A 16,216-nucleotide genomic window follows, 5' to 3' on the forward strand; every position below is an offset into this window, starting at 1 on the left:
CAGACACCGTGGCCTCCAGAGGACCCGCCGGCCGCACTCACCCAGCACCGCTGCTCCCAGCTGCTCAGAGTCAGCCAGGCTTGTCCTCAGGGCCAAGGGGGAGCTGGCCCAGTGCCCCTTGGGTCAGGGTCAGACACTGGGAAGGAGGGACCCCCCTCCTAGGCCCCTGGTGCAGCCGCTGCTCCCAGCGGGAGGCCAGCAACCAGGACCATCGGAGAAAGTGCCAGGACCCCTCAGAGCAGCAAGGGGGGCTGTCCAGGGGCAGGCGGGGCGGGCAGTGCCCCTGCCCAGGAAAGGCCAGCATTGTCACACACAGGTGCACTTTATTGAGCTCAGCTGCAGACAGGTGTGTGCACAGGTGCAGGGGGAAGGGGTGGGCGCCCAGGGGGGCCAGCAGGGGGTGGGAGGACTCGGCCACCTGCCGTGGCGGCGACTAGAAGCCTCTGCCGTTCTGCTAGACCCCTATCCTTACATAGACGAGTCCTGGGTACGAAACCACAAGAACAATGAGTCCGATGGTCATAACGATGCCCAAGACCACGGCGGCGATGTTCAGGCACTTGGCGGTGGACGCATGGCTCTGCGCCCCAATCATGTCTCCCACCATCTTCCGGTCCCTAGACTGGGGGAGAAGGGATGGTGAGGGGTCTGGACGGGCCCCGGGGACAGCTGGGTGCTGTGACTCAGGCCCGGCCCTGGCTGCTCACTGCCCAGTCTAGCCTCCACCTGCCCTCAGCCAGGTCAGGGACCCCCTCCCGGTTCCCTGGAGCCTGAGCAGGACAGGCCAGGGGGGCCTCCCTCCCAGCCCCTCAGCCTCTCCAGGGCCTCAGGGCTCCTCTCCCCCTGCCCTGGCCCCTTTGCTGGCCTCCCCGCACCCCTCCCAGGGCTCAGCATCTCTGAGGACTTTGCCTTTTTCTGGACCAGACTTGAGGCTGAGGGGCAGGTGTGGAGGACGGAGCCCTGTGGTTGGGACAGAAAGGAGAGCTCCAGGGCGTGGAGACAGGTGGCGCCCGTCCGCAGGCCCCTCCACGTAGCCCCACACGGACGCTCACTGGGTGAGCCGCCGCCTGACCCCCAGCACATCCGCACGGAGGGCGCTCACGAGGGCTCCCCGATCCCAAGGCCGTCTGGCAGCATCCCTGTTGGACGCACACGCTTTCCGGGGACCCCCCCGCACCCACCTTCACGGAGTAGGCGAAGGCCACGAAGCCCAGACAGCAGTAATTGAAGAAGACGGTGTTGAACAGGGACCAGACGATGTGGTCGGGCACCACGGTGTCAGCCTGGACGTGGACCACGGTGGACATCACGGGCCTTGGGCTCTGGGGAGCCCCCAGCACAGACACCTCGTGTTGCTCCTTGATCATCTCCAGTTTGGGGAGCAGGTGGGTCCCAGGTGAAGGAGGTGGATGCTTCCCGAGGCAGAGACCTGAGCACTGTGGCTGCAGCTGCTGGGACAGTGCGGGCCCCGCCCTCCCTCCCTGGGGTAACTGATTTCTCAGACGTGTCCGTTTCCGGGTGTTTTGTAAATTGGTGATTTGACTTGTTCCTAGGAGATTACGTTATGCTAGAGCCCTGGGAGGTAGGCTGTGGTCCGCGGGGGAGGGCTGCCCACCCTGGCACTCAAGTCAGGACTTGTCTTGGCCTCTCAGGGAGGCTGTGCTGGGCCCTGGGGACGTTTCCCCACCCCACTCCCCCCCACCTGTCATCACCCAGACCCCACACTCCAGCCAGGGAGGAAGCTCTGTGTTGATCCACTTCTTTGTCCTTGGTTGAGCCTTCCTCTCACTACCCCGGAGTCTGAAGGTGCCCATCTGATCATGGGGGCCAGTGTATTTGGGATCCCCTGCCCGGCATTTTCTCCAGACCCCAAGGCCATGTCCCCACTGGCCCTCGCTCTCCTGCTCATTGAGAGACGGACCCCCACCCCCCCACCACAGGGTGCCAGCTGAAGCCTCATGGGGGACAAGGGCGGGCCCACATGGAGCCTCCAGTTTTCAAAAACCAACAGCTAAGCGCTGGCCGGTGTGACTCTGTGGTTAGTGTTGGTCCATGCACTGAAGGGTTGTGGGTGTGATTCCCACTGTCAAGGGCATGTACCTGAGTCTCAGGTTCGATCCCCGGTCCTACAAGCTCCGGGGAGGCCTGGGGGGCGGGGAAGGGGATGGGGGGGGAGGCACGGAGGCCTGCAAACTCAGAGGCCTAAAGTAACCACAAAGGTTAGTCTGAAATTAAGACTTTCTAACTAAAAGCACCTTAAGGCAGGTAGTCAAGTCCTGGGCTAGAATCCTCCCAGACAAGACAGTCTTTACCTTCACCAGCGGTTCTCAACCTGTGGGTCGCGACCCCTTTGGCGGTCGAACGACCCTTTCACAGGGGTCGCCTGAGACCATCCTGCAGATCAGGTATTTACATGACGATTCATCACAGCAGCAACATGACAGTGATGAAGGAGCAACGACACTAATTTTATGGTGGGGTCCCAACATGAGGAGCTGTATTGAAAGGGCCAGAAGGTTGAGAACCACTGACTTCACGGAGCCCGTCTGTCTTTTGCATCCAGGGTGATATTCCTTCGGGGTGTCAGGGTAACGCCCCCTTTCCCAGGCCCCACAGGGCACAGCCACGCCCCAGGGCAGACCTTAAATCCGCGTTGTTACCGTGTTCCCTGTGGACGTGTCTGCCCGTACCCACCTTTGTGCAAAATGTGTCTCCTGCTGTACTTTCTCCCGCCTCCCTGACCCATGTCAGTGGTTCCGGGGCCCACCTACCTCTCCTCTCCACGGGGTTTGTAAAAGGCGCAGACCCTCCTTTCTCCAGAGCATCACCCCAGTCCTCACCCCAGTCCTCACCCCAATCCTCACCCCAGTCCCGGGCATTCTGCTTCCCGCCAATTGTCAGCAGTTTGGCTCAAATAAACTCACAGACGTTCTCTACAGGTTTGAATGTTTCCTACGTGGACACGGACATCGGCCGAGAGCTTCGCCCCACGCAGGTCCCGCTGCGGCCACAGGGTCCGCGATCCGCTCCCCAGGCGTCGTGTGGGCTGCGCCCTGCTTCCTATCGCGGCCGGAGGGAAGGGGAGGACCCACACTTAGTTATCCGCGGCCCCGTCCACACCCTGAGAAACGTCGGCTAAGTGCTCTCCCCGGGCAGGAAGGCCGGGAAGCAACGGGAGCCTACGGTCCTGTCGGCCTGTCGCTGGCCCATCCCTGGGGGCCACCTTCTCCAAATGAGGTCCAGGTGCCTCCGAGCCTTGAGGTGGAGGAAGTCACATGCTGCCCTGGTTTCTGCCCTCAGGGACCGAGATCCTGCCCCGGGCACAGCACGAGCCCCTCGGGGCTGGCTTCAGCCCGTGCTGCTGCTGGTGCCGGCCCTGTGCCCATGTGTGCAGACTGGTGCTGCCGGGAGAGGCGGTAGGATAAGTGGGTGAAGGGAACCAAAGGTACAAACTTTCAGCCGTAAAACAACTGTCACAGGGGCGTCAGGCGCAGCTTGTGGCTATGGTCAATGGTACTGCGTTGCGTTTTATTATTATTATTTTAATATATCTTTATTGATTTCAGAGAGGAAGGGAGAGGGAAAGAGAGAAACATCAATGATGAGAGAGAATTATTGATCGGCTGCCTCCTGCACGCCTCCTTACTGGGAATCGAGCCTGCAACCCAGGCATGTGCCCTTGACTGGAATCGAACCCGGGACCCTTCAGTCCGCAGGCCAACGCTCTATCCACTGAGCCAAACCAGTTAGGGCAGGAATGGGTATTATCGATACAGAATTTTTGGACTGGAACCTGGATTCTTTGTCTACTAGAATCGAAGAATGAATCCTTAGACAGAAAGTGGTATAGCAAAGGTGGAAATTTATTTTTTTTAATATATTTTATTGATTTTTTTACAGAGAGGAAGGGAGAGGGATAGAGAGTGAGAAACATCGATCAGCCACCTCCTGCACACCTCCCACTGGGGATGTGCCCGCAACCCAGGTACATGCCCTTGACTGGAATCAAACCCGGGACCCCTCAGTCCGCAGGCCGACGCTCTATGCACTGAGCCAAACCGGTCAGGGCAAAGGTGGAAATTTATTGAAGAACAAGTACAGACTCCCACGTGGGGAGAGGAATGAGTCCCACAGAATGGACTCCCACATGGGGAGGGGGAAAGGGTTCCACGGAGTTCCTTTTCCCTGTGGCTTATAAAGGCTGCAGATCCTGGTGCCCTGATATCTCCTCTGATTGGTCACTATTCCCTTGGACTGGTTACTATAGTAACTCTCCGGTATCTGTGTCTGGCACACTGATCTGTTAGAAATGCCAGGGGAAGTCCATTATCTCGTCACGTGTCTGCATGTGTCCGATTCTGGGCTCTCTCCGACCTAACAGATACAAACTTTGAGCAAAGGCTAGAAATGTTTGAATTTCATAAGATGAAAAATATACTCCATGAAACATTAACCAAAAGTTTGCTTTTGCATTTATATTAATGCTGGGCAGTGCAGACGTTAAGGGGGAAAGCCTTAATGATGGGATTTTCCACGATGGGCGGGGGGAGAAGAAAGAAAAAACACCAAAGCATATCCTATTCAAAATGCAAAAACATTGAAAAACCACAGTCAAAAGCCCACAGACCCCATCTCTAGAAAATGAAGGGTAAGGATCGCATCGAAGGTCACCTCTGAGACAACAGAGCGAGAATCGAGGAGAAACCCTGACAATGCTGAACAGACAGGAACAGCCTACCTGCCTGGAACTCTCCACCCATTGCACGTGTCCTGCGAAAGTCCAGGAGAAGGGATTTTCTCAGACAAGACCAGGGGGTTTCTCCGCAGCCTTGCCCGGTCAGAGTCTTAGAGCCCTGGCTGGTTTGGCTCAGTGGATAGAGCATCTGTCTGCGGACTGAAGGGTCCCCGGTTTGATTCCGGTCAAAGGCACATGCCCGGGGTTGTGGGCTCGATTCCCAGTAGCGGGCGTGCAGGAGGCAGCCACTCAATGATTCTCTTCATTGATGTTGCTATCTCTCTCCCTCTCCCTTCCACTCTGAAATCAATAAAAATGTATGTTTTTTTAAAAGAAGAAGTCTATCAGACAGAGAGAAAACTCATAGGCTAGACACTCTGATCCCCATCAACAAAGCAGTGCATCCGAGAAGGAATGCATGGAGGTAAAACTACTCTACTTCTTTCTTTGAACTGAATGGGGAGCAGGACTGACTGTGAGGTTACAGGAAAGCAGCGGGACCGCGTGGTTACCGTGGCCCAAGGCCGAGGGACGGGAGGGAGGGGCCGGGGGCATCTGCTGTTTCCTGCAGGACCTGTGAAGCTGGTGCTACTTGAAGGGGGGCGCGCAGTTACAAATATACACCACACCCCGGCCGCCGCGGGGCTCAGCTGCTGGGCGTCACCCCATGCACAGGCCGGCGGGGGGGGGCGGGGGGGTGCTGCCTGCAGGAGGCAGAGGTCCATGTTGCGCTCTCACATCGATGCCTCTCTCTCTCCCTTCCTCCCTCCTTTCCACTCTCTAAAAACCAATGAGGGGAAATATCCTCGGGGAAGGATTAACAAAAAGAAAAAAACAAAAACGATGACAATTTTTAAGGGCAAAGGACTTGAGTCACATTTCTCCAGGAAGATTGCCGGCTCCATCCCCAGTGGGGGCTGCGGGAGGCAGCCGATCGACACTTCTGTCTCATCAATGTTTCCCTCTCTCTCCCTTTCCTTTCCTCTGTCTGAAATCAATTTTTAAAAATACTTTTTCTTTTCAAGAAAGGAGGACATACAAATGGCCAACAAGCATCTGATAAGATTTGTAACCATTATGATTACAAATGCAAATCAAACCACCATGAGCTACGGTCACACCCATGAGGATGGGTGTTGCCAAAATACCAGGAAAGAGCCGTGTGGTGCGGACACAGGGGGGCCGACCCCTCCCGCAGGGCTGGCAGGACGTGAAATGGGGCAGCTGCCCCGGCTCCAAACAGAGCGACCACACGACCCAGCAGCTCTAACCCCAGGCGAGTACGGAGCCGTGAAGGCATGTCCGCGAAGGCAGGTCCGGGCCGACGCACGCACTGTCGTCATGGCAGCGTTCTGGCCTCAGAGGGGCAACAGCCCAGGTGCCTAGCAATGGGGGAGAGACCAGACAAAGGCAGCCGGACGAGGAGCCATGTCCTGACACGTGCTCCTACTCGGATGGCCCGCAAAAGCACTTGGCAAAGAAAATGAGGATAGACTCGAGGTCACACAGGATACGACTCCTTTCACAGGCTCCACCGGCACAGGCAATGCCATCGAGACAGAGCTGGGTGGCGCCCGGAGACGGGGGACCGGGAAGTGGGGGGTGGTTACCTAATGGGCTCTGGATGCTTTTCTGGGGTGAAGAAAAGTTGACGCTGGAGAGCATGTGAGTCCAGTAAGCGCCGCTGAAATGTGCACTTCCGAGCAGTTGTTTGTCGTGTGAATTCCCCCTGAAGCCGGACACACGTGTGGGGATGTGCTCGGGCTCAGGAAAGTCGGGGCCGGGCCCGTGCTCCCCGCTCCGGGAGCGGGAGGCTCAGGTTTTTCAGCGGCCGCTTTCGTGTTGTGGGTGCGCCCCGACATGTTCCCTGACACCCCCACACACACACACACCCCCCAAAGAGTGGGGCTTACCGGTTTCAGTCATGTAAGTAATCTGTGTCCAAACATTTGTTCACCACAGATTTCGACACAGTCACACAGGACAAAGCCATTACCTAAGAGGTGGCACTGACGAGCAGCAGCAGCGGGGGGGGGGGGGGGGGGGCTCCGTTCCAACGGCCGCGGTTTATGGTTTTCAAAGCCCGGTCCTCCCCCAGGGGCTCTGACAGCGGACGGGAAGCCACGGGCCACCCGCGGGGGGCGGAGTCCGCGGGAGTCGTGTCTGAGGAAGCCCACACAGGCATCCACTAGAAAACGGTGAAATCTCCTCCCGGATGCGTTCAGAGAAGCGGAGGAAACCGCATCCAACAAACCAGAGAAAAGCGGGGGGAGAACAGCGCCCCAAAGGACAGCGTCAACACAGAGAGAGCCATCCACACAGCGCGGACAGGTTGTGGGGGAAATACCACAACCATGAGCACGTCCACCGGGCCCGGCAGCGAGAGAGAGAGAGAGAGAGAGAGAGAGAGAGAGAGAGAGAGAGAGAGAGCGCGAGCCCGTGGCCCTGAGCCCGGCCAGTGAGGGCCGGCACGAGGCACAGAAGGAAAAACGAAGCGAGGCGAAGCCAGCTCAGCGTGGGGGCCGGGCGCACCCAGCGTGTTGACGGTGAATGACGGTGCCCTGGGCGTCGAGGGACAGAAACACTGTTTGAAGAAATCAGGCTGACGCGTCGCAGACGTGGTGGAAGGTGGCGGCCTGCCGTCATTCGATGAATGGAAAGTAAGGTTATCCCGGGAGCAGGTCCCGGCCACTGGTCACCGCCCATCACTGTCACCTCTGCACCCCCACACCCCTCATCAGCCCGGGGCGGCTCCCCGGGAAACAGTCCAGGTGGGCGGGCTGCCCCCCCCCCCCCCCCGCACTGGCCTGTGCAGCCCATCAGGACCTTGAGCAGGTGCGTCCCAACCCCCTGCCCTCTCTCCAGACCAGGCGCCAGGCAGGGCTCCCCCTCCACGCCCCGGACGGCCCAGTGCACGCGGCTCCGCCAGTCGGGCCGCCGCTGGGTCAGTGGGTCCAGGGAGCACAGGCCACACCAGCTCTTTCACCGGGACCATTTCCCGTGGACACGGCCGCCGCGGGCACCTGCAGGGCCCAGGGGAGGCGCTCACAGGACCAGAGCTTGGAAGCTGAGGGCCACCACCAGGCCAGACCTCTGGGCCTTGGGGACCATGGGGGCACCGGGAGGCTGGTCTGCAGCCTTGACCCGCTGGGCTGCCAGGGGGAGGCCATGGGTCCCCAGGGCCAGGCCAGGTTCGGGCCGTGGGCACCCACACCCGCCTCCACGCAGGTGAGGCCTGCGGATGGCGACCGGCACAGCTTGACCCTTTAGTCTACACAGAGCTGCGACCCGGCTCCTCCATGACCCGACCTCTCCCCGAGAAGGGGCCGGGCCCGAAGACTGAAGTCAACCTCCCACCTCGCGCTCGGGCTGTAGCCACCCAACACCACTCTGCAGAATGATGGGGGACAGGAGGGAGGGAGGAGGGCGGGGCCCGCACAGTCTGCGACCTGCACCTGGAGGCTGCTGCCAAATGCCCAGCATCCTCCCTCTCCCACCCCAGCCGCCTCCTCCGGCATCCAGCGCCCATGTCCTTGTTCACGCCCACCCCCCGGCCCCCCGAGGGGGCCTGCAGGGCCCCCTGAGACAGGCAACAGGGGCTGCTGGGTCCAGGCCCAACCAGGAGGCACCCCCCCCCCGCAGCAGCGTGGGCTTCGGAGAAGAGGCCTGAGCCAGCCGAGGGTGGGCTGTGGGGCGGCCTCACTCTGGGGCAGGAGTGTGGGGTCCACGGGGCCACAGGCAGGGCCCTGCATGGGGGTGAGCCCGCACGGGCTTGGGCCTGGGCTGGGGGGATGGGTGGCTGCCGGCGGGTAAAAGCCGCCAGAGCCCACCGAGTCCTAGAGGAGACCAGAGCTGGCCTGAGTGACGCAGACAGGAAACGCGCACGTAGACGACGGTAAACCTCGGGTTTCCTCCCGATCTGCCCTATGTCACCTGACATCATGGGTTTCTTCCACCCTCCTAGGAACCAGCCAAGTCACGCATGTTGAAAACCCCAGGAAACGGGCACTTCTGAGAAATCAGACTCCCGCTGGGAAGGTGGGGCCTGCGCAGCCCCAGCAGCTGCAGCCACACGCTCAGGCCTCTGCCTCAGGACGCGTCCACCTTCTTCACCTGGGACCCACGTGCTCCCCAAACCGGAGATGTTCAAGGAGCAATACGAGGTGAACAACCTGGGGTCTCCCCAGAACCGAGGGCCGGAGATGTTCAAGGAGGAATACGAGGTGTCTGTGCTGGGGGCTCCCCAGAACTCAGGGCCCGTGATGTCCACCGTGGTCCACGTCCAGGATGAGCCCGGGGTGCCCGACCACATCGTCTGGTCCCTGTTCAACACCCTCTACTTCAACATATGCTGCCTGGGCTTCGTGGCCTTGGCCTACTCCGTGAAGGTGGGTGCGCGGAGGGGGGGGTGGCTACATGGAAGGCGTGTGGGCGCCCCCACAAATGTGCTGCCCAGATGACCCTTGGGATTGAGGAGCCGGTGTGTGTGTGTGTGTATGTGTGTGTGCGTATGTGTGTGTGAGTGTGTGTGTGTGTGTGTGCGTGTGTATGTGTGTGTGAGTGTGTGTGTATGTGTGTGTGAGTGTGTGTATGTGTGTATATGTGTGTGTGTGAGAGTGTGTGTATGTGTGTGTGCATATGTGTGTGTGCGCACGCGCGTATGTGCGTGTGTGTGTGTGTGTGTGCAGGTCACGCTGAGGCTGAGGGACGCAGTGTCAGCCTTTGTTCTCTACTGACAACACCAGGAACTACATCGCTCAGACTCACCACACGGCCTCAAGGCTCTGAAGGTTGAACAAGGGAACTCGGAAACCCTGGCCCCTGGAGGGGGAGAGGCCAGCAAATGGCCAGGGCAGGGGGAGAGGAGCCCTGAACCCCTGGAGAGGCTGAGAGGGTGGGAGGGAGGCCCCCCCGGCCTGTCCTGCTCAGGCTCCAGGGAACAGGGAGGGGGTCCCTGACCAGGCTGAGGGCAGGTGGAGGCTGGTCTGGGCAGGGAGCAGCCAGAGCCCGGCCTGACTCACAGCTCCCGGCTGTCCCCAGGGCCCGTCCAGACCCCTCACCATCTCTTCTCCCCCAGTCTAGGGACCGGAAGATGGTGGGAGACGTGATTGGGGCCCAGAGCCATGCGTCCACCGCCAAGTGCCTGAACATCTGGGCGCTGACCATTAGCCTTGTTGTGTTGGTCATTTTCTTCATTCGTTTCATCATTATACCTGCTTCGCACAAGTCCCTGTAAATGTGACGTCAGAAAGCGTTAGCGAGGCCACTGGTACTTGCCCCGAGCAGAGACTGTCGCGTGTTCCCGGCTGTGTCTACGCCCGTGTCTACGATGGCGCTCAATAAAGCAGGTGTTGGTGACGATGCTGTGTTTCCACCTGGGGAGGGTCCTGCCCCTGCCTGCTGCCCTGGGTGGTGGCGGGGGAGAGTGGTGGTGTCCTTGGACCTGACCGGCACCTGGCCCCAAGCTGGGGGCAACGCATGGAAACGGCTGGGGGGGGGGTCCCTCCTTCCCAGAGGGCTGAGCCCTGACGCAGGAGGAGTTCATTTGGGGAACAGTGGCCCCCAAGGTCCCCATCGGCTCCAGAGACCGCAGGGGACAGGCCACCGGTGGAGAGAGCCCAGGTGACCTCTGACCGGAAGTGAGCCGCACCTGGTCGGTCAAGAATTCCAGACCTGTGGGCGCTCAGGGTGCCTGAGGGGGACCCTGCTGCAACCAGCGGGGGCGGCGGAGGAGGGGGGCCGGCCAAGCCTGCCCCTTGCTCCCCGGGCACCGGACACCAGCCACCAGCCGTGGGCCCTCCCACCCCTCACCTGCGCCCCCTTCTCTGCCCAATAGCAGCGCCCTAATGCCAGGGGGCGGCCTGCGGGTCGGAGAGTCACAGGGTCTCCCGGGACGCCCCAGTCCCCAGGGGTCCCACTCGAAGCAGGAAGGGGTCAGGCCTAGGGAGGACGGCCCCGCCCCTCGGGGCCCGGGAAACACTCGCTGCTCCGCGGGCGGAGGGTCCAGCGGCCTAGACCTGAGGCCAGGAAGGGAGGGCGCAGCTGGTCCCTCCGCAGCGTCCGGCTGCGCCCCTTCCGCTAGGCCCCGCCCCATCGGCTAGGCCCCGCCTCCATCCGCTAGGCCCCGCCTCCATGCGTTAGGCCCTGCCTCCATGCGCTAAGCCCCGCCTCCACCCGCTAGGCCACGCCTGCATCCGCTAGGCCACGCCTCCATCCGCTAGGCCACGCCCCCATCCGCTAGGCCCTGCCCAGGTCCCCTCCGCACCCACCCTCCAAGCCACGCCCATGTGAGGGGAGGGGCGCCTGGTTCTCCATGTCCGGTCCGAGCGGCCGTTCCGCGACCAGATCCCGGACAACACATCTTCCCTGGGCCTCAGCCCCTCCGGCTCCGACGCGGGACCGCCCACCCTTCCCGGGCCTAGGGCACCCTCCCGCGAGGCATCCCCACCCCCACAGACAAAGCACCACGCGGGGCCCAGGATCAGGTGCTGCGGGGCTGTCACCGGGGCTGTGGGTGGGGGGTGTCCCTCCCTCTGGCGGCGAGACAGCTGCTGCCCACAGAGCAGCACCAGCAGGACCCACCCCTCCCCCTCACCTCCCCGACACCAGCCCCCAGGCCTTCTCCAGCCTCTCCAGGCGCCTGTGCAGGGCATGGGGGTCCCGGTGAGGACGGCTCCACCCCATGTGCATCCCGGGCCCTGGCAAAGGCTCAGGCTCAGAGTCCCAGGGCGCCCATCGGCTGGGGGCCCTTCCTGGCACCGGCAGCTCCAGCCAGCAGGCCCAGACGGTTTGGTGGTGAAGAAGGCATTTGATGGGAACATAGGCAGGATTAGGAATTTCTTAGAATTGGGGTCCACGGAAAAGCGCGGGGCTGCAGACTGGGAGAAGGCACACTCCCATAACACCAGGAAGCGGGTGCAGTGACACCTCCACAAGACAAGGGAGCAGCTACAGGGGCATTTGCACGGGCCAAGGACACTGGGAGGACCAGGAAAGGTCCGTATTTACAAAATAAAGAGGAGGAGGAAAGCCCTTCATTCAGATGGAAAAGAAGACAGCCCAGAGGAAAGGAGGGACTCTGAGGGAGGGGCCTCAGGAGTCACTATCGTAACCAGTTCCCGGGGCACGTGGACGGTCCGAGGGGAGATGAGGGCAGAGGAACTGCAGCCTTCATAAACCCCAGGGAAAGGGACTCCGTGGGACCCGTTCCCCCCGCCTACTTGGGAGTTCACTCTGTGGGGCCTTTACCCCTCCTTACGTGGGCGTCTGTCAATAAATCTTCACCTTTGCTGGACCACTTTCCGTCCGCGGATTCATTCTTCGGTTCCAGCGGACAATGGATCCGGGTTCCAGTCCAAACATTCGGTATCAGTGGGAGGATCGGTCCTTCCTCTCAGGGTTTCTGTCCATCGGGGCTGAGCCCTCTGTCCCTCCCGGGCCACTGGCTGCCCCTAACCCTGCCCCCTGCAGAGGAGCCAGGACGGAGCTGGGGGGCTGGAGGGCCGCCCAGGAGGGGCTGGGGCCTGGGCTGCACCCTGCACCCCACGTGCAGACACCGTGGCCTCCAGAGGACCCGCCGGCCGCACTCACCCAGCACCGCTGCTCCCAGCTGCTCAGAGTCAGCCAGGCTTGTCCTCAGGGCCAAGGGGGAGCTGGCCCAGTGCCCCTTGGGTCAGGGTCAGACACGGGGAAGGAGGGACCCCCCTCCTAGGCCCCTGGTGCAGCCGCGGCTCCCAGCGGGAGGCCAGCAACCAGGACCATCGGAGAAAGTGCCAGGACCCCTCAGAGCAGCAAGGGGGGCTGTCCAGGGGCAGGCGGGGCGGGCAGTGCCCCTGCCCAGGAAAGGCCAGCATTGTCACACACAGGTGCACTTTATTGAGCTCAGCTGCAGACAGGTGTGTGCACAGGTGCAGGGGGAAGGGGTGGGCGCCCAGGGGGGCCAGCAGGGGGTGGGAGGACTCGGCCACCTGCCGTGGCGGCGACTAGAAGCCTCTGCCATTCGGCATGCCCTGCTGCACTGCACGAAAGTACAGCGGGAACATAAAGGCCATGAGAACAATGAGTCCGATGGTCAGAAGGAGGCCCAAGACCAGGGCTATGATGTTCAGGCACTTGGCGGTGGACGCATGGCTCTGGGCCCCCATCACGTCTCCCACCATCTTCCGGTCCCTAGACTGGGGGAGAAGGGATGGTGAGGGGTCTGGACGGGCCCTGGGGACAGCCGGGTGCTGTGACTCAGGCCCGTCCCTGGCTGCTCCCTGCCCAGACCAGCCTCCACCTGCCCTCAGCCAGGTCAGGGACCCCCTCCCTGTTCCCTGGAGCCAGAGCAGGACAGGCCAGGGGGGCCTCCCTCCCAGCCTCTCAGCCTCTCCAGGGCCTCAGGAGAGAACAGCAATGGACCAGACTTGAGGCTGAGGGGCAGGTGTGGAGGACGGAGCCCTGTGGTTGGGACAGAAAGGAGAGCTGCAGGGGTGGAGACAGGTGGCGCCCGCCCGCAGGCCCCTCCACGCAGCCCCACGCGGACGCTCACTGGGTGAGCCGCCACCTGACCCCCAGCACATCCGCACGGAGGGCGCTCACGAGGGCTCCCCGATCCCATGGCCATCTGGGCAGCATCCCTGTGGGGGCACACACGCTTTCCGGGGAAGCCCCCCGCGCACCCACCTTCACGGAGTAGGCGAAGGCCACGAAGCCCAGGCAACAGTAGTTGAAGAAGATGGTGTTGAACAGGGACCAGACGATGTGGTCGGGCACCACGGTGTCAGCCTGGACCTGGACCACGGTGGACCTCACGGGCCCTGGGTTCTGGGGATACCCCAGGTTGGTCACCTCGTGTTGCTCCCTGAACATCTCCGGCTTTGGGGAGTTTGTGGGGTCCCAGGTGAAGGAGGTGGATGTGTCCTGAGGCAGAGACCTGAGCATTGTGGCTGCAGCTGCTGGGACTGCTCAGGCCCTCAATGTCTCCGGCTCCCTCTGAAGTGACTGCTTCCTGGTGTTTAAGAGGTAATTGGCTGGTTGGAGGGTGTGAAGGATGAGTGAGTGTCTCATAAAACTTTATGGTCCTGTTCTCCAGGCGGAGTGACAGCATTGCTGTTCTCAAGGTCCTTCTAGCGGCCCTTCCGGATGAACCCAGGACCCTTGGGTTGTGGCCTTGCTGGGGAACACGCCTGAGCCAATGATTAATCTGATTCTGGGTGCACTGACTGTCTGTGTCTTACTTTGCACCTAAGTTTTTACAGGACAAAGGTTGTCCCCAGCGCACCTCTGAGCAGCAATGTCGCCCCACCCGGAAGCCACAGAATCTGAACCCTGGGCTGCCCCCCACTCTCTGCTCGAAGGAAGCGTCCACGTGATTCTGACACTCAAGGTGGAGAGCTCCAGATACAAGCAGAGGCAACCTGCTTGTGAACAGTCTTCACGGCCCAGGCGGACATCAAGAGTGATGCACGGGTGACAGCTGTCCATCTCCGGGGTCCTAGGACCACAGTCTGACATGTGTGGTTCTGTCCCCGTGTGTACAAAACCTTGGGCAAGGGTCGCAGAAGACTGACCATGTCGCTCTGGGGCGCAGCCCCGTCTGCGGTGTCTTCTGACCTGGGGTCTCCTCCAGCCCGGCCACGTGGCTCAGGGAGCCGGGAGCGCTGTCTCTAGGTATCCCGACAGCCATTTTCCACTTGTCCTGAGACCTCCAAAGATTTCATGTTATTTTTAAAATATATTTTAGTGGCCCTGGCTGGTTTGACTCAGTGGATGGAGCATCGTCCTGCGGACTTGAAGGGTCCCGGGTTCGATTCCAGTCACGGGCACATGCCTGGGTTGCAGGCTCGATCCCCAGTAGGGGCCGTGCAGGAGGCAGCCAATCCATGATTCACTCTCACCATTGCTGTTTCTCTCTCTCTCTCTCTCCCTCTCTCTTCCTCTCTGAAATCAATAAAAAATGTTTTTTTAAAAATAGATGTTTTTGTTGATTTTTAGAGAAAGAAGGGAGAGGGAGAAAGAGATAGAAACATCCAGCTTCCTCCTGCACGCAACCTGGACTTGTGCCCTGACTGGGAATCAAACCAGCAGCCTCTTGGGTCAGCACTCAACCACTGAGCCACACCAGCCGGGCGAAAAGATTTCTGTCTGTCTGTCTGTCTGTCTTCTCCTTCTCCCCCTCCCCCGAGGATATTTCCCCATTGATTTTTAGAGAGAGTGGAAGAGAGAGGGAAGGACAGAGAGAAACATCCATGTGAGTGAGACGCATCGATTGGTTGGCTCCTGCACTTGCCCCAACCAGGGCTGGGGCTGGGGAGGAGCCTGCAGCCGAGGTACGTGCCCCTGACTGGAATCAAACCCAGGACCCTTTGGTCCACAGGCCGACGCTCTAACCACTGAGCAACCGGCCAGGGCAGGATTTCATTTTTTTTAAAAAAGGAAACAGAGAGGGTCTGATGGGGATGTGGGGAGCAGGCTGTGGGGATTAGGGCTGCACTTCTTCATCAAACGGCCCCCACTCAGGTTTCCAGATCCATGCGGGGCCACCACAGCCAAGGGTCCCCTCTCCTCCCCACCCCCCAGACCTCCATCTGGACTCAACACGGGGTTCTTCCCTCCCCTAAATAGGGGGCTGCTGGGGAGAATGCCCGAGCCCAAATGCCCGCACTCAACCAGACGCTTGCCCCATCAGAACCCCCGTGGGAGAGGTGGGTGCGCTCCTGGGTGCCTTTACCCTCCACGGGGCCCCGCCATCGTCCGGACGTCCTCCTCCCGTGGCCACCGCCTGTGCTCCGTGGACAGTTTGGCTCAGTGGATAGAGCGTCGGCCTGTGGACTGAAGGGTCCGAGGTTCGATTCTCATCAAGGGCACATGCCGGGGCTGTGGGATCGATCCCCAATAGGGGCTGTGCAGGAGGCAGCCAGCTGATCAATGATTCTCTCTCTATCCCTCTCCCTTCCTCTCTGCCATCAATAAAAATATATTAAAAAGCGCCGAAACCGGTTTGGCTCAGTGGATAGAGCGTCGGCCTGCGGACTCAAGGGTCCTGGGTTCGATTCCAGTCAAGGGCATGTACCTGGGTTGCGGGCACATCCCCAGTGGGAGATGTGCAGGAGGCAGCTGATCGATGTTTGTCTCTCATCGATGTTTCTAACTCTCTATCTCTCTCCCTTCCTCTCTGTAAAAAATCAATAAAATATATTTTAAAAAAAAATATATATATATATATATATTAAAAAGAAAACAAAGACAGTGTCATGATTTTAAATGGTATTTCCCTTGAAGCGTTAGTGCTTTTTGTGTCTTTCTTAAGAAATCCTTTCCTATTTCAAGATCATGAATTTATTATATTTTAACAATAAGTTGAAAATTTATTATTACATTTTTTTGCCGGCGCCTCTGAGCGCCTGGTGCAGCTGGGGAGCCGCTGGGAGGGTGGGATCAGGTGGAGCACCATTTCCCGCTTCTCCTGTGAATGCTGTAAACGCTGTAAATGCCCCGGAA

At 60.3% G+C, this 16,216-nt stretch overlaps 3 protein-coding genes across 5 annotated transcripts; 1 reads left to right on the forward strand and 2 right to left on the reverse strand.

The window, feature by feature from the left end:
• Positions 1-305: 305 nt before the first annotated feature.
• On the reverse strand, positions 306-2,263 carry LOC308523972 (interferon-induced transmembrane protein 3-like). Its single transcript, XM_081098082.1, has 2 exons — positions 1,182-2,263; positions 306-622 (listed from the first exon to the last, which is right to left on the reverse strand). Exons 1-2 carry the CDS (start codon positions 1,365-1,367, stop codon positions 455-457), a joined length of 354 nt encoding a protein of 117 aa, XP_080954208.1. The 5' UTR covers positions 1,368-2,263; the 3' UTR covers positions 306-454.
• Positions 2,264-6,954: 4,691 nt separating this feature from the next.
• LOC308524406 (interferon-induced transmembrane protein 3-like) lies at positions 6,955-10,094 on the forward strand. 3 transcript variants are annotated; one of them, XM_081098823.1, is made up of 4 exons: positions 6,955-7,395; positions 8,700-8,898; positions 8,959-9,123; positions 9,813-10,094. In XM_081098823.1, the coding sequence occupies exons 2-4, from the start codon at positions 8,878-8,880 to the stop codon at positions 9,969-9,971; spliced, it is 345 nt and encodes a 114-aa protein (XP_080954949.1). In that variant the 5' UTR covers positions 6,955-7,395; positions 8,700-8,877; the 3' UTR covers positions 9,972-10,094. The 3 variants fall into 3 exon arrangements, with proteins under 3 accessions (XP_080954949.1, XP_080954947.1, XP_080954948.1); XM_081098821.1 differs by having other exon boundaries at positions 8,700-9,123; XM_081098822.1 differs by lacking the exon at positions 6,955-7,395 and having other exon boundaries at positions 8,510-9,123.
• A 2,623-nt stretch (positions 10,095-12,717) lies between these two features.
• On the reverse strand, positions 12,718-13,657 carry LOC308524719 (interferon-induced transmembrane protein 3-like; the record flags this gene model as incomplete). Its single annotated transcript, XM_081099272.1, has 2 exons — positions 12,718-12,909; positions 13,400-13,657. The coding sequence occupies 2 exons, from the start codon at positions 13,655-13,657 to the stop codon at positions 12,718-12,720; spliced, it is 450 nt and encodes a 149-aa protein (XP_080955398.1).
• Between the last annotated feature and the right edge of the window lie 2,559 nt (positions 13,658-16,216).

Source organism: Myotis nattereri (genome assembly GCF_964212035.1).
Source record: "Myotis nattereri genome assembly, chromosome: 9".
Taxonomy (NCBI): Eukaryota; Metazoa; Chordata; class Mammalia; order Chiroptera; family Vespertilionidae; genus Myotis; species Myotis nattereri.

What these genes read in the sequence shown, in the direction of transcription:
- LOC308523972 (XM_081098082.1), bottom strand. Translation starts at nt 1,367, where the DNA reads ATGATCAAGGAGCAACACGAGGTGTCTGTGCTGGGGGCTCCCCAGAGC. An exon ending in CCTTCGCCTACTCCGTGAAG is followed by an intron (nt 623 to 1,181) that starts GTGGGTGCGGGG and finishes CTTCTCCCCCAG; the next exon opens with TCTAGGGACCGGAAGATGGT.
- LOC308524406 (XM_081098821.1), top strand. Translation starts at nt 8,878, where the DNA reads ATGTTCAAGGAGCAATACGAGGTGAACAACCTGGGGTCTCCCCAGAAC. An exon ending in CCTTGGCCTACTCCGTGAAG is followed by an intron (nt 9,124 to 9,812) that starts GTGGGTGCGCGG and finishes CTTCTCCCCCAG; the next exon opens with TCTAGGGACCGGAAGATGGT.